This window comes from Ahaetulla prasina, chromosome 2 (assembly GCF_028640845.1).
Source record: "Ahaetulla prasina isolate Xishuangbanna chromosome 2, ASM2864084v1, whole genome shotgun sequence".
Classification (NCBI taxonomy): Eukaryota; Metazoa; Chordata; class Lepidosauria; order Squamata; family Colubridae; genus Ahaetulla; species Ahaetulla prasina.
Genome location: NC_080540.1, coordinates 132,310,206 through 132,326,816, shown reverse-complemented (window position 1 = coordinate 132,326,816; position 16,611 = coordinate 132,310,206). Strand labels below are relative to the sequence as shown.

The following is a 16,611-nucleotide window of genomic DNA, read 5'->3' as shown; positions in this document are numbered from 1 at the left end:
CATTACTACATTACAAAAGAAACAAAAGCATATGTATGTATTTTAGTTGGGAATATTTAATAGTAAAATACTAGTTAACTGTAGGAAGCTTTGTTTTTTTAGTGAAGACAGAAAAGGCGGAGATTGTATTTATTTAAAAGATTTATATGGCTGCCCATCTTAAGCAACTCTGGCAGCTTAAAACAACTATAGCCAGAAGGAGTGACTACCTATTTTGTAATATATTGGGTGCAACGTCTGTATTACATGATTCATTCTCCTTATTTCTGAGCAACATTTGACTTCAGCAGCCATTATATCCTTTTAGATTAGTCATCTGAGTTTGCATGGAGGCAGTACTTGATAGTGGCTCTGTTTTATTTTTGTCTGGATAGGAATTTCCAGAGGGTGGTCTTGAGAAACTAGTATTCAACTCCTCAGTAATCATCTAGGCTACTGTAGGATTTTAGTCTTCCCAGTGCTATTTAATAACTATATGAAGCATCCTGATAGCTCTTCTGACATAACAAACCAGAAGGGGAACAGCCAGTTGAACAAAGGGTTATAGTCAGTGGTGAGATTCAAATTTTTTAACAACCGGTTCTGTGGGCGTGGCTTATTTTGGGGTGTGGCTTGGTGGTCATGTGACTGGGTGGGTGAGCCTAGCTGCTCATGTGACCGGGTGGCCCTGGCTATGGGCATAGAAACTACTCAGAGGGCTAAAAAAAGTCATTTCTGACCGGTCCTAGCACTTATGACCATCCTCACATTTATGCCCATTGCAGCATTTTTAACAACCATGTCACTCATTTCACAACTGCTTCTCTTCACCACGGTTACAAGATAGGGTACAAAATGCAAAATGTGAGGACAGTTGTAGGTGTGAGGACCGGTCAAAAGTGTGAGGACTGGTCAAAAATAACTTTTTCAGCCCTCTGAGTAGTCCCTATGCACAAAATGCTGCAACAGGCATAAATGATGACCGGTCATAAGTGTGAGGACAGTTGTAGGTGTGAGGACCGGTCAAAAGTGTGAGAACCTGTCAGAAATCACTTATTTCAGCCGTCTGGGTAGTCCCTATGCACATAGGGACTACCCAGAGGACTGAAAAAAGTGATTTCTGACAGGTTCTCGCACTTTTGATCAGTCCTCACACTTATGACCGGTCATCATTTATCCCTGTTGCAGCATTTTTAATAACCATGTCACTCATGTCACAACTGCGGTGCTTCATGTGAACGGGTGGGCATGTCCAGGTGGTCATGTGACATAGCTTCTTTGCCTTAATGACTGTTTGCTGCAATGTTCTTAAGTGTCAAAAAACAGTCATAAATTACTTTTTCAGTGCCATGCTTGTTAAACCAATTACCAGAACAAATCCATTCTCCCTCCCTCTTTCTCTCCATCTCTTTCTCCCCCTTTCTCTCTTTCTCTCCTTAATCTCTTTCTCCCTCACTCTTTCTCTCCATCTCTTTCTCCCCCTTTCTCTCAATCTTTCTCCCCCCTTTCTCTCAATCTTTCTCTCCTTAATCTCTCTTTCTCCCTCTCTCTCTTTCTCTCTCTCCATCTTTCTCCCCCCTTTTCTCTTCTTCATCTTTCTCCCCTTCTATCCTTCCTCTCCATCTTTCTCTCCTTAATCTCTCCTTCTCCTCCTCTCTTTCTCTCCATCTTTCTCCCCGTTCTCTCCTTCATCTTTCTCCCCCGTCTTTCCCTCTATCTTTCTCTCCTTAATCTCTCTTTCTCCCTCCTTCTCTTTCTCTCCAGCTTTCTCCCCCCTTTCTCTTCTTCATCTTTCTCCCCCTTCTATCCTTCATCTCTTTTTCTCTCCTTCATCATTTTCTGTCCCCCTCTTTCTCTCCATCACTCTTTCTCCAGATAGGGTAGGGTAGGCTGGCGCTGCGTGTGTGGGAGGCAGCCACAGGACAGTCCTGCTGGGTGGGCAGCAGGCTGAGGCGATTGACACACGCTTCGCTGCCCACCCGATCCAAGCTCCTCGCTGGCCACGCTTTAATCGCTGGCTAGAGAGACGCTTGGATGCAGGCGGACCGGGGAAGGAGGATTAGCAGGCCACCAGCCGCGCGAGGGAGGCTGAGCACCTTTGAAGTGACAACCGGCAAAGCAAACGCAGAGGAAGGGCTTCTTCCCCCCTCACAGAAGCCCCACAGCCAGAGCCCCTCGTCCCAATAATAATAATAATAATAATAATAATAATAATAATAATAATAATAATAATAATAATAATAATAATTATTATTATTATTATTATTATTATTATTATTATTATTATTATTATTATTATTATTGTTGTTGTTGTTGTTGTTGTTGTTGTTTAATTTGTATACCGCCCTTCTCCCGAAGGACTCAGGGCGGTTTAAAGCCAGAATAAAAATACAGCAATACATACAATATTAAAAACAAACATTAAAAAACTTATTAAATTTGGCCTAATATTAAAATACAAGTAACACTAAAAGTTAATATAAAATTAAAACCCCATAAAATCAGCTAAAAATTAAAATTAAAATTCAAGCCAGTCCAGCAAGACGAAACAAATAAGTCTTAAGTTCGCGGCGAAAGGTCCGAAGGTCAGGTATTTGTCGAACCCCAGGGGGAAGCTCGTTCCACAGGGTGGGAGCCCCCACAGAGAAGGCTCTTCCCCTGGGGGCCGCCAGCCGACATTGCTTGGCTGACAGCACCCTAAGGAGTCCCTCTCTGTGAGAACGCACCGGTCGCTGGGAGATACAAGATGGCAGTAGGCGGTCCCGTAAATATCCCGGTCCTAAGCCATGGAGCGCTTTAAAGGTGGTAACCAATACCTTGAAGCGCACCCGGAAGACAACAGGTAGCCAGTGCAGTCTGCGCAGGATGGGTGTTACATGGGAGCTCCGAACAGCTCCCTCTATCACCCACGCAGCTGCATTCTGGACTAACTTGAGCCTCCGAGTGCTCTTCAAGGGGAGCCCCATGTAGAGAGCATTGCAGTAATCCAAGCAAGAAGTAACGAGAGCATGAGTGACTGTGCATAGGGCATCCCGGTCCAGGAAGGGGCGCAACTGGCAAATCAGGCGAACCTGATAAAAAGCTCTCCTGGAGACGGTCGTCAGGTGATCTTCAAACAACAAGCGCCCATCCAGGAGAACGCCCAAGTTGCGCACCCTTTCCATCGGGGCCAATGACTTGCCCCCAACAGTCAGCCGCGGCTGCAGCTGACTGTACCGGGGTGCCGGCATCCACAGCCACTCTGTCTTGGAGGGATTAAGCTTGAGCCTGTTCCTCCCCATCCAGACCCGTACGGCTTCCAGACATCGGGACAGTACTTCGATAGCTTCGTTGGGGTGGCCTGGGGTGGAAAAGTACAGCTGCGTATCATCAGCATACAGTTGGTATCTCACCCCAAAACCACTGATGATCTCACCCAGCGGCTTCATATAGATGTTGAACAGGAGAGGCGAGAGAAACGACCCCTGTGGCACCCCACACATGAGGCGCCTCGGGGTCGATCTCTGCCCCCCTGTCAACACCGTCTGCATCCGGTCAGAGAGGTAGGAGGAGAACCACCGATAAACGGTGCCTCCCACTCCCAACCCCTCCAACAGGCGCAGCAGGATACCATGGTTGATGGTATCGAAAGCCGCTGAGAGGTCTAATAGGATGAGGGCAGAGGAGTAACCCTTATCCCTGGCCCTCCAGAGATTATCCACCAAGGCGACCAAAGCCGTCTCCGTACTGTATCCAGGCCGGAAGCCGGACTGGAACGGGTCTAGATAGACGGTTTCATCCAGGTACTGGGGTAGTTGACATGCCACCGCACTCTCTACAATCTTCGCCGTGAAACGAAAGTTGGAGACTGGATGATAATTTCCTAAAACAGCTTGGTCCAGGAAAGGCTTCTTGAGGAGAGGTCTCACCACCGCCTCTTTCAAGGCGGTGGGAAAGACCCCCTCCCGCAAAGAAGCATAAAAAACCTCCCAGTTTAAAGGCCCCTCTCCGCGGACTCCCAGGTCCCGCCCTCCGCCTCTCATTTCCAAATCCCCCCTCCCCTCCCCAACAGTCCTGGTGGGGGGAAATCACTCACTGGCCCCCTCCCCTGCAAGCCCCGGCGACTCTCCCGCCCCCCATGCGGTTGGTTTGGTTGGCTTTGGTTTCAAAACAAAGTTCTGAACGGGCAAGATGCAGGAGGAGCCAGGCCCGCGCCCCGTGACGTGTTTCCAGAAACCGGTAACCACGTGACAGGGAGGGAGGGAGGGAGGGAGGCCGGGGCTACCACGGCGCGCGGAGAGACCCCCCCCACCTACCCTACCTCCCTCAGTCGAGTAAGGATCACGTGAGCCCGGGAATTCTGCTCGCGATCGGTGCAGAAGAGGAGGAGGAGCAAAGGAAGGGCCACGTGGCCAGCGAGGCGCTTTAATCGCTGGCTAGAGAGACGCTTGGATGCAGGCAGGCTTCTGTCGGCGGCCGCATGGCGCTTGGATTGGGTGGGCAGCGAGAAGCATGGATCGGGTGGGCAGCAGCTTGTGGCCGCTGCCCACCCGATCCATGCACCTCCCTGCCCACCCGACACTGGTAAGTAATGGTGGGGAGGGGAGGGGCGGGGTGGGGCGAACCAGCAATTTAACAAACGGTTCGGCCGAACCGCCTAGAACCAGCAGAATCCCACCACTGTTTATAGTAACTGGAATGTTCCCAGTAATATTTGCCCAGCACCAAGGAGTGTGTTCTTTTGGTATCAAGTAAAGGCTTTTCTGTTCATTCAGGCTTTTTACTCTTGTAAATTTGGAGCTGCTGTAAGTTTTGTTTGGTTTATTGTGAGTTTTGTTTTGTGGTTGAGTATTTTTCCTATTGTAAGGTGTATATACAAACTTACTTCAACATAGAGTTTTTCACGGTATTTTTCCTGCACAATTGGATCGATTTGTTCTCTGCGTAACTGTAGTTCTGCTTCTGAAGATTCAATTGAAAAAGAGATCGCATCCTTTGTTTCCTTCGTGAGAGTCCTTACTTTCTTCTCTTCCTTTCCCTTGCCTTTTCTGCTATTTGTCCGTTCTTGCTAAGAAAGATGCAATTATACCAAACGGAGATCAGAACAATATGATTTGGATAGCTTCAAATACCACAGTGTATATCTGAAACCAAAGTACTCTCAGTAAAGGGTTAATTCAGATGAAAAAAACCCCTATAAAATTCTTTTTATCTTTCATTTATTTCATAGATGTGAAATCTGAACTCTCAGAACCTTATATAATATCACCCCCAAATTGCTATTACCCTGTAATTTTTAATGTGGGTTAAGGGAAACTGGAAGGATATGTGGAAGGTAATCACACTAATTCTTTAATCTATTTGATATAATGTGTATTAAATTCAAATGAAATCAAATAAAGTGTTTTTTTCCTGCTTCCACCCACTTTTCAATTCAATTTCGCTTATGTTTTGCATTGAAGTTCTATGTTTACCACCCACAGGCCAAATGTAGTCTTCAGCCTGAAATAGATTGCATAATGAAGTTTTATCTGATTAAGCTTCATTTTCTATATTAATTTTGAAGGTACCAATTATATAGTTACCTCTTTGGTTGCCTTTCCTTTTTCCTTTTCCTTCGAAGCAGCTTTCTTATCTTCTTTCTGAACTTTTCGATCTTCTTTGACAGCCTTTGCAACAGCTGATTTTACATCAGCTGGAAAATAAGCAAAATAAATTTCTTCCATTTAGGATTAACAATTATTTTACTGGTCTTTCTGATTAGTGAAACCACCTTCTGGCAAGCAGTAAGCTGGAAACACTAATAAAAGTTAAAATGCAATTTAGGAAAGAGGGATGATATTGACTTTATATCTGAATCAAGCAGGGACTGTCCACCATTCTTAATGTTGCCTACCTGTACATTTTCCTAGAGTCAGAGCTACTGAATTGATAGGCAAACTTACCTAGTTCTTCTGGAGCAGTTTCAACATAAGTGTCTTTCTCGGGCATACCAAGCAGAGACCTGAGCACTAACGAGCAGTTCACCAGCCCATCAATTACTTCCCTCCACAACTGGAAACTAATATGGGAAAGAAATCTGATTTTATTTCTCTTTGAAAGGAGAGCAAGCCAAAATTCTGTCATTGCTTTTTTATGGTTTTCTCTAAATCAAAGCCAGACCCAAATTTACAAGAGCTGTTGCTGTTGCTAATTTAAGTAAAACATTTTTGAGTTATTCTCCCAAGGCACTGTTTCCTAAATATGTGAGATGTGTAGCACAAGGTTTTTGTTTTCAGAATAAATGTAATTAAAAAGAGATGCCAATTGCATCAGATATGATTATTCACCTTGTACCTTAATTAATAATCCATGTATAAGGAACAGAGATTTGGGAACAGAACAAGCGTTTTATACACAAAACTTCCAGTGGGAGAATCTGATTGCCCAACCATTTCCTTTAAAAAATATCAATGCGTCATCTTAGAATGGAAAGTGGCAACCATGGAGTATTAACTCATACACGGATGTCCAGGACAGCTTCTAGGAATGAGAATTAATTTATACCTATTTCATCACTGGGGATAAGTGAATGATCTAAAAGCCCACTGCAGAGAAACAGCAGAATAATCCCTCTAACAATGGAAAGATGTACGGCTAGAATAACAAACTATGTGGAGACCCAGGAGTCACTGTATGGCTGGATCCCTTGAGGGCCTTTCATTTAATTCATTCTTCACAAAATATTCAGAGACTATATTTAACATGTCTACTTCCATTTTGAGAACTGCTGCTCTTCAAGAATCTATTAAGGAAAGAAAATGTTTGCAGGGATGGGGATGAAACTCTTAATGAGATTTGCAAGTCAAACTCTTGGTTTCTTCTGATTTTGCTGACCTTCTTCTTAGCTTTCCAAAAGCAATGGCTAAGCAAATATAAAGGATCAAATTCTGGCAAAGCCTCATCATAATTTGCTGTTGTAAACATTTAAAAAGCAAAAAAGATTTTTTAAAGAAAAAGGTATTGTTGTTATTATTATTTAAAAATTTGCAAAGATCGTATTTTACAAGGGCTTTGGAATTCTGAAAGAGGTTTAGGGTGAAAACAAAGATTTGTCCAAAACAGTGAATAAGTTTATTTGTGAACCACCCATCAACATTTTTACTGAATTATTCAGGTTCGCAATTCCAACTGCAAATTTATTTCCTAGCTAAGTAAATATTTTATACAGAATAGGTTTGTTGTTCCTGATGTTCCAAATAACAGATCCATAAATTGGAGTGGACATTGGTGAACAGGACTGTAGCTGTTAAGGCCATTGTATGGTTTTCAAAGACATTGGGGAATTGACACTGAGTGATATCATTTGGGGCACAAAATGACCATTTTTGTTTTTTTTAAAAAGCATTTTGGAAGTTGGAGAGTTAAAATAAAGGATGCTACACTAGTTGTGTATTTCTCTCTCTCTCTTTAAAAAAAACATAGAAATTTGCCTTGCTATTTGCTACAAAACTTAAACCACACAATCTTGGAAGCTTCAAAAGTTACCAAGAACAGGCTGGGGTGATAAGTCCTAAATGAAGCTTGCTAGCTAATAAATCAAGGGTATTTCCTTAGAGAAGAAAATAGAATCTGTGAATTAGTATGCAAATGGTGGAGTAAAAAAGAGAATTGGGATTAGTCAGCCAGAAAACTGATTTGTGGCTCCAAACCTAAATGCTATCTTTTCTACTAATCGACCTTACAAGGTTGATGTCAGGTCATAAAGGAAGATGGAACAGAACAACAATTGGATATTGTTCTGAGCTGTCTGGAGGAATAAAAAAAATAAATGAGATCTGTTAGCTACCCTGCATCTTTGCTCACCAATTGTACAATGGGTTTATTTTAATATTTTTTGTTGCCAATATTATGTATGCAAAGCATTGGGTGGAACAGCCTGCTCCTATACACCATACCATATCTGGTAGAAGAGATCTTCCTGAGTTGTCAGGGGAGTAATACAAAGTTCCAATGCTGCTTTATTGAGCTGAGCTAGGGCAACTTCCCGTTCTTCTTCTTCAGGGACTGTCAGCAACGTCTAAAGAAATAGAAATCAATATCAAACTCTCTCTCTAAAATGCACACATAAACACAAGCAGAACTACAAATATTTACAGTCAGTCCGAGATCATAATGCCTGAAATTATAAAGTGGCAGCCTGAACAAAAGAGAGGCACCAAACTCCCTTTATTTCAGTCCATAGTAATGCTGGTGAAATTAGGCACAGTTAGTGGGGCTTCCAAATGTCTCTTCCTACACTCACCAACAGGGAGACTACTTGAATGAAAAAAGATCCCTATGGACAAGGTTGAAATCTTACCATTTTCCATATTAGAAAATATTGGATATCCTGGCACAAGGATGGGATTCTCTCTGAATATTCTCAGACTGAGGAATAAGAAACCTCGTTCACATACCTGCCTAAAATCAGCAACCGAAAGGTTCCATTCCACACGAGGTGCCTCCTCTACTTGGGCCACTTCTTCTATGTCAGTCTTACTCAGTTCATCTACCAGTTCTTCCAACCCAAGGGTCTTTGCTATGGAAGTAGGCGAGGAAAGACTCTTACGGATATCCTCAGGACTCTTCTGAGAGTCTGCACTACTCTTGGGTGGAGAAATTTCACTGACCGTGCTTTTTCTCTGTCCTTCCTCCACATACACTTCTACAGGTTGAGGATTCATAATTCTGTTCCACAATTCATGAAGCCCCTTTACAACTTGGTGATTGTAATGCAGCTGTAAGGAGAGAGATGACAAATAAAGTGACATAAAAGGAATCAACTGGTTCTGACACATCCTCTCATCAAGGTTTCTGTGATGGAGACCTTTCTGAATTTGAACGTATCTTGATAGATAAAACAAAAAGTGGCTCCATATTTGCTCTGGGAGCATGCTAATTTATTATTTTAAAAAATCAGATACCTTGGCAACAGTTTATTATGTAAATTTCATGGATCATCAGGTGTTAACATGCTTCAGTCAACAACTTGTGTTTTGCTTCTTACTGGTTCATTTTTTTTAATTTACCGTATATACTCGAGTATAAGCCGATCCGAATATAAGCCGAGGTACCTAATTTTACCACAAAAACTGGGAAAAACTATTGACTCGAGTATAAGCCGAGGGTGGGAAATGAGGCAGCTACTGGTCAATGTAAAAAATAAAGATAGAGCCAAGTAAAATAACACGAATATTTATTTGAACGAAAAACAATAAAAGTGCAAAAGGGGGTCCCCAAAAAGAATATGGTATCAAAAATACAGTATCTTTAAAAGTAACAGCAACCAAGCTAACGAGAGCTAAAATCCCTCAAAACTGGAGTTCTCCTCCTCATCATCTGTTTGTCCAAACAGAGCTTCAGCTACTTCAGCTTCTGTGATGTTATCCGCATATACGTTGTCGTCATCACTGAGTTCACAGTCGTCATCATCACTGCTGTCACTCTCATACAATGCGCTGTCTTCACTGCCATCCATAGCATTACTAATGCCACATTTCTTGAAGGCACGTTGCACCATGTCCTCTGGAATATCTTCCCATGCATCACGAACCCACTGTGCTATTAGTTCTATGTCTGGCTTTCTCAGATTTCCAACTTTTGTCAGACGAGCTTGACCAGATGTCATCCATTCATGCCACATCCTTCGCACATGGTCCTTGAAAGGTTTATTTAAACTGACATCTAGGGGCTGCAATACAGATGTAAGCCCACCTGGAATAACGGCCAAAGTGACTTGAGATGACTTTGCCAATTTTTTTATGTCATCAGATGTGTGGGCTCTGAACATATCCCAAACTAACAGTGATCTTCTAGTCCAGTCCCCACTCCTCAAGCAAGAGATCCTATACTGTTTCAGACAAAGGATTGTCCAGTCTGTTCTTTAAAAACCCTCCAGGAATGAAGTGTCCAATAAGGTTCAAATTGCAAGTACCGGTAGTCCTCAATTTAAGACTGCAATTGAGCCCAAAACATTGTTTTGTTATTTTTCCCTAACCGTGTATGTATCCCCCTGCCCCCCATTTTACGTCAGGCTGCCATCAAAGCGAAGCACGGCTGAATATTATTATTATTATTATTATTATTATTATTATTATTATTATTATTATTATTATCATTATCATCATCATCATCATCATCATCATTATTATTATTATTATTATTATTATCATTATCATTATTATCATTATTATCATCATCATTATTATTATTATTATTATTATTATCATTATCATTATTATTATTATTATTATTATTATTATTATTATCATTATCATCATTATTATTATTATTATTATTATTATTATCATTATCATTATCATCATCATTATTATTATTATTATTATCATTATTATTATTATTATTATATGATGATGATGATTTTTTTGCATTGGACAGAGCGAGCTTCAGTTTACCAAACTTTGTATCTTTTAATGAAACGTGTTAGTCTGAAGGGACTGTTTGAACTCACAAAACACTTGCAACTTTTAGTTCCGTGCTGAGGATTTTGGAAAGCAGCCCAGCAATATTTATTTATTGCTCGGACTGCTCTTATTTTCACTCCCCTTTCTTTCTTTTCCTTCCTCCTCCTCCTTCTCTGCCTCTCTTCGCCCCCACCTCCCGGGATCCTTGCGGGTCGAAGGTTCTGCCCTGCCTTACACCAGCCGCCCACCTATGCCAAGGTCTCCTGGCTCTTTCGCCTCTGTAAGCAGCGGCTTCTCGGCAGCGCCGCCTCCCTCCATGGATCGGCTCCTTCCCCAGCACTGAAGGCATCCTTAGGAATACACCTCCACCTCCAGGAAAATAAAAAGAGGCAGAGAAGGTAAATCGCCCGCCCCGTTCGGAAAGAAAGGGGAGAGGACTCCAATGGAAGAAGGGAGAGGAGAATTACCAATAACAAACACAAAGCGCTGGGTTAGAGGTGCCTTGTCATGTACAAGGAGATCAGAGAGGGCAACCACCATGAAACAATAATCAGACTCAAAACGGGCTGCTTATTTGCCATTTGCTCTGGGTAGAACGGGTTTTTTTTTAAAAAAAAAATTGGTTTGGAGAAGGAAAGCTAATTTGCTGATCTGCGCGAGGGTCGGTTTCTTTTGCCTCCCTTCTTCTTCCTCCTCCTTCTTCCCACCCTAGCTTGCAATGCCCCCATCTCTCCTCCTCCTCCTCCTCCTGCCCCCCTCTCGGGGGGAGAAATTGTTTGTTCTTGCCGTATTTCTCCGCTTTCCAAGAGGCTTTTCTTTTTCACCTCTTTCTCCCCACCTCCCCAATTTCCATAGGGGAAAAACCCTGGGGAAAACTTGGCAAAAATAAAATAAAATAAAAAGTACTGAGTGCAAATGTTTTTTTATACTGTAGTTGGAGTTTTCCACGTTTCTTTCACATTCAAGGCAGCATTCTCCCCATCCTCGCTGCTTTTCCAAAACATGCTTTGAAACCTTTGCATTTTATTGGGATGTATTCGTGACAACGCCCCTCCGCCCCTCCGAGGCGAGAGGAGGACAGTAAGAGGAGGCGAGAGTGACAAACAAATAAAGAGAGTTCTTCTCGCCTTGGCGTTTGACACACTCGCCGTCCTCTCCAGCCGAAATTGAGTGCGGCGGCAGTGGGGTGGGTGGGTGGGTGGGGAGGCCGCCGTGAAGTGCCGGCTGGGGAGCCGGGATTGAAGTGCCGGCATGCTTTGCCAGCTCGGCCGGCTCGTTTTGGGCGGCGGCTGGCCTCGGCGTTTTCTTCCGCCACTTTTGATGGCGGCGGCGGCGGCGGTGGTCGGCGGAGGGGCGTTCGACATTTTCGCCTCTCACTCGTCCTCCTCTTGCCCGCGGTGGGGCGGAGGCGTTGTCACCTCGCCCTCCTCTCAGCCGAAATTGAGTGCGGCGGCAGTGGGGTGGGTGGGTGGGTGGGGAGGCCGCCGTGAAGTGCCGGCTGGGGAGCCGGGATTGAAGTGCCGGCATGCTTTGCCAGCTCGGCCGGCTCGTTTTGGGCGGCGGCTGGCCTCGGCGTTTTCTTCCGCCACTTTTGATGGCGGCGGCGGCGGTGGTCGGCGGAGGGGCGGAGGGGCGTTGACATTTCGCCCCTCTCACTCGTCCTCCTCTTGCCCGCGGTGGGGCGGAGGCGTTGTCACCTCGCCCTCCTCTCCGAAAAGCCGAAATTGAGTGCGGCGGCAGGGGAGGCCGCCGTGAAGTGCCGGCTGGGGGCCCAGGAGCCAATCCCGGGCTCCCCAGCCGGCACTTCACGGCGGCCTCCCCACCCCCACCGCCGCCCGCACTCAATTTCGGAGAGGAGGCGAGGGTGACAAACGCCAAGGGGCGAGAAGAACTCTATTTGTTTGTCACTCTCGCCCGCGGAGGGGGCGTTTGTCACCCTCGCCCTCCTCTCCGAAAAGCCGAAATTGAGTGCGAAGCGGCAGGGGGGGGGAGGCCGCCGTGAAGTGCCGGGTGGGGGGGGCCGGGGTTGGCTCCCGGGGTCCCCAGCCGGCACTTCACGGCGGCCTCCCCACCCACCCCCACCGCCGCCCGCACTCAATTTCGGCTTTCGAGAGGAGGCGAGGGTGACAAACGCCAAGGCGAGAAGAACTCTATTTGTTTGTCACTCGCCTCCTCTCAGCCGAAATTGAGTGCGGCGGCAGGAGGCCGCCGTGAAGTGCCGGCTGGGGAGCCCGGGATTGGCTCGGGCTCCCCAGCCGGCACTTCACGGCGGCCTCCCCACCCCACTGCCGCCGCACTCAATTTCGGCTTTCGAGAGGAGGCGAGGTGACAAACGCCAAGGCGAGAAGAACTCTATTTGTTTGTCACTCTCGCCAGCGGAGGCGTTGTCACCTCGCCCTCCTCTCAGCCGAAATTGAGTGCGGCGGCAGGAGGCCGCCGTGAAGTGCCGGCTGGGGGCCGGGATTGGCTCGGGCTCCCCAGCCGGCACTTCACGGCGGCCTCCCCACCCACCCCACTGCCGCCGCACTCAATTTCGGCTTTCGAGAGGAGGCGAGGTGACAACGCCTCCGCCTCCGAGGCGAGTGACAAACAAATAAAGAGTTCTTCTCGCCTTGGCGTTGTCACCTCGCCCTCCTCTCAGCCGAAATTGAGTGCGGCGGCAGTGGGGTGGGTGGGGAGGCCGCGTGAAGTGCCGGCTGGGGGCCGGGATTGGCTCCCGGGCTCCCCAGCCGGCACTTCACGGCGGCCTCCCCACCCCCACCGCCGCCGCACTCAATTTCGCTGGAGAGGAGGCGAGGTGACAAACGCCAAGGCGAGAAGAACTCTATTTGTTTGTCACCTCGCCCTCCTCTCAGCCGAAATTGAGTGCGGCGGCAGGGGAGGCCGCCGTGAAGTGCCGGCTGGGGGAGCCCGGGATTGGCTCCCGGGCTCCCCCAGCCGGCACTTCACGGCGGCCTCCACCCCCCCCCCCACCGCCGCCGCCGCACTCAATTTCGGAGAGGAGGCGAGTGACAACGCCTCCGCCCACCGCGGGCAAGAGGAGGACGAGTGAGAGGGGCGAAATGTCGAACGCCCCTCCGCCCCGCCTCCGCCGACCACCGCCGCCGCCATCAAAAAGCGGCGGAAGAAAACGCCGGAGGCCAGCCGCCGCCCCAAAACGAGCCGGCCGAGCTGGCAAAGCATGCCGGCAGCATTTGGGCTCGTCCTGCCGGCCCAGCTGTTCCCGAGGGCAAAAAACCCTCTCCCTGGGTCGGCTCTGCAAGGGTAGACTCGAGTATAAGCCGAGGGGGCGTTTTTCAGCACAAAAAACGTGCCGAAAAACTCGGCTTATACTCGAGTATATACGGTAAACTGATTTAATAAAGAAAAGACAAAGAACAGGTGTCCATATTACATTTCTCTTTTTAGCACTCTGAATGCATTGTTTCCTATTACACTGGTACTTAGTATATCTATTCATATACCACTTTAAAATAACTACGGTAGAATTCTAAAATAAACATTACTTCCTTTTTACCATCCACCATTTAGAAATATGTTTTATCATTACCCCTTCTTTTACTTTTCCCATCCAGAGTAAAAGGCACACTTTTTATGTACTTTGTAAGTAAGAAATGTTTTCTTATCGGAATATGTAGGAAAAATATTAATACATTTCAGTATATAACTTGAGTCTGCAATTCTAGGGAAAGCAACTTTATGGCAGACATTGTGTTTTACATTTTATTTTACTATTATAAAGTTTCTTGGTATTGTCCAGTTCTAGACTAAGCAGTTCTAGACTAAACACACACACAGAAATGGGTCTTCAGAATTTATTTTATGCTGCAAATGCTTAAAAGGAGCAGTTGGCTGGACTACATATATGCAGTTGCATATGGGCTTCCGCTGGCCAATAACAGAACTAGAAGCCTCACAGGCAGTGATTCTAGGACAAACCTTTTAAAAAGCTATGTTTAATTAAAAAAACCTGTTAAAGAAGAAATCCAGCAACTTTACAATGTTTATTTCAAGTACTAATCTTGTACCTCTTTTCCCCCATCCCAGTACAATATTATGGACTGATACGACTGCTCTGCTTTTGGATGGGAGATCCAGGAAAAAAACTATGAATTGTTGTTCTAACAATTATTACTGAGTCTGATCTCAGGCTGTTTGTTGTGAGGGCTAGCTCTTCCAAAGCTAGCCCTCACAGCTATTATTTACCAACTTAGCAATGAATTTTGATACTGTGTTGCTGGAAGCTCTTGGACCACAAAAAATGGGATTAGAAGGACACACATGCCCAATGGATTATCCATCCTTGGAATAAATCTTAGTGAAAAGGAACAAGGCCCACTGAACTCTAATTTAAGGTGTTGATGATGACTTATAATGACGTACATCAAGGTGGGTTTCAGCAGGTTGTGACCAGTTCTGGAGAACCGGTAGTAAAAATTCTGACTGGCCCCAACTATTCTTTGCCTCCCAAGTCCCAGCTGATCGGGAGGAAATGGGTATTTTGCAGTAACCTTCCCCTGGACTGGGGTGGGAATGGAGATTTTACAGTATCTTTCCCCTGCCATGCCTACCAAGCCATGCCCAAGCCATGCCACGCCCACCAAGTCACGCCCACAGAACCGGTAGTAAAAAATTTTGAAACCCACCACTGACCTCCATGGCATAGGGCCAGGCTACCTATGGAACCAGCTTCATCCCATTACATCAGCCCATCCCATCTGGCCAGGCTAGGACAGTATGTTGCAGAACCTGTCAGTTAAAGAACTCCAACTGGTGGGATTTAGGAAAACAGCACTGTCTGCTGCTGCCACTGCCCTATGGAATATCCTGCCCCAAAGGTGAGGTGAGTTCCCACTTTCCTGGTTTCTGAAAAGGGGTTAAAATATGGGTCTGGGGAGCCCAAAGGAGCACAAACTTGCTGGGTTGATTAGTGCCATGGCAGCCCTCCCTTTGTCAACCAATTTTTAACAGGGTTAATTATTCTTATTTCCTTAAAATAAATTTATTTATTTATTTATTTATTTATTTATTTATTTATTTATTTATTTATTTATTTATTTATTTATTTATTCAAATTTTTATACCGCCCTATTTCCCGAAGGACTCAGGGCGGTTTACAGCCCGATAAAATACAAATATAATACAAGATAAAAACACTAATTAAAAAACTTATTTGAAAAGGCCAAAATTTAAAAATACAATTAAGACAATAAAACCCCGTAAAATTAAATTTAAAACTTAAAATCCTAGTCCAGTCCTGCACAAATAAATAGATGTGTTTTAAGCTTGCGGCGGAAGGTTCGAAGGTCAGGAAGTTGACGAAGTCTGGGGGAGCCCCCACAGAGGGTGGGAGCCCCCACAGAGAAGGCCCTTCCCCTGGGTGTCGTCAGTCGGCACTGCCTGGCAGACGGCACCCTAAGGAGTCCCTCCCTGTGAGAGCGCACAGGTCGGTGGGAGGCAATCGGTGGCAGCAGACGGTCCCGTAGGTAACCCGGCCCTAAGCCATGGAGCGCTTTGAAGATAGTTACCAAAACCTTGAAGCGCACCCGGAAGGCCACAGGCAGCCAGTGCAGTCTGCGCAGGAGAGGTGTCACATGGGAGCCACGAGGGGCTCCCTCTATCACCCCCGCAGCCGCATTCTGGACTAACTGGAGCCTCCAGGTGCTCCTCAAGGGAAGCCCCATGTAGAGAGCATTGCAGTAATCCAGACGAGATGTCACGAGAGCATGAGTGACCGTGCATAGGGCATCCCGGTCCAGGAAGGGGCGCAACTGGTGAACCAGGCGAACCTGGTAAAAAGCTCTCCTGGAGACGGCCGCCAAATGGTATTCAAAGGACAGCCGTGCATCCAGGAGAACGCCCAAGTTGCGCACCCTTTCCATTGGGGCCAATGATTCGCCCCCAACAGTCAGCCGCACTTGCCGCTGACTGTACCGGGGTGCCGGCATCCACAGCCACTCTGTCTTGGAGGGATTGAACTTAAGCCTGTTTCTCCCCATCCAGACCCGTACGGCCTCCAGGCACCGGGACAGCACTTTGACAGCTTCGTTGGTGTGGCCCGGTGTGGAAAAGTACAGTATATATATATATATATACATACATACATACATACATATATATATATATATATATATATATATATATCTGAGGTTTTCACTGGTGTTTGTATGTAGGTCTTTAGTTGTTTGGGTTTTCTCCCGTGTAAAAT

The 16,611-nt window shown here is 45.9% G+C and overlaps 1 protein-coding gene across 1 annotated transcript in view; it reads right to left on the bottom strand.

The window, feature by feature from the left end:
• MYCBPAP (MYCBP associated protein) overlaps positions 1–16,611 on the bottom strand; it is a 50,938-nt gene that overhangs the window by 816 nt on the left and 33,511 nt on the right. Inside the window, exons 14-18 of the mRNA XM_058172455.1 lie at positions 8,397–8,717; positions 7,896–8,017; positions 5,904–6,019; positions 5,544–5,653; positions 4,844–5,026 (exon numbers count right to left, since the gene is read on the bottom strand). Of these exons, the coding sequence (XP_058028438.1) occupies positions 4,844–5,026; positions 5,544–5,653; positions 5,904–6,019; positions 7,896–8,017; positions 8,397–8,717 (852 nt within the window). The remainder of the gene's footprint in view (positions 1–4,843; positions 5,027–5,543; positions 5,654–5,903; positions 6,020–7,895; positions 8,018–8,396; positions 8,718–16,611) is intronic.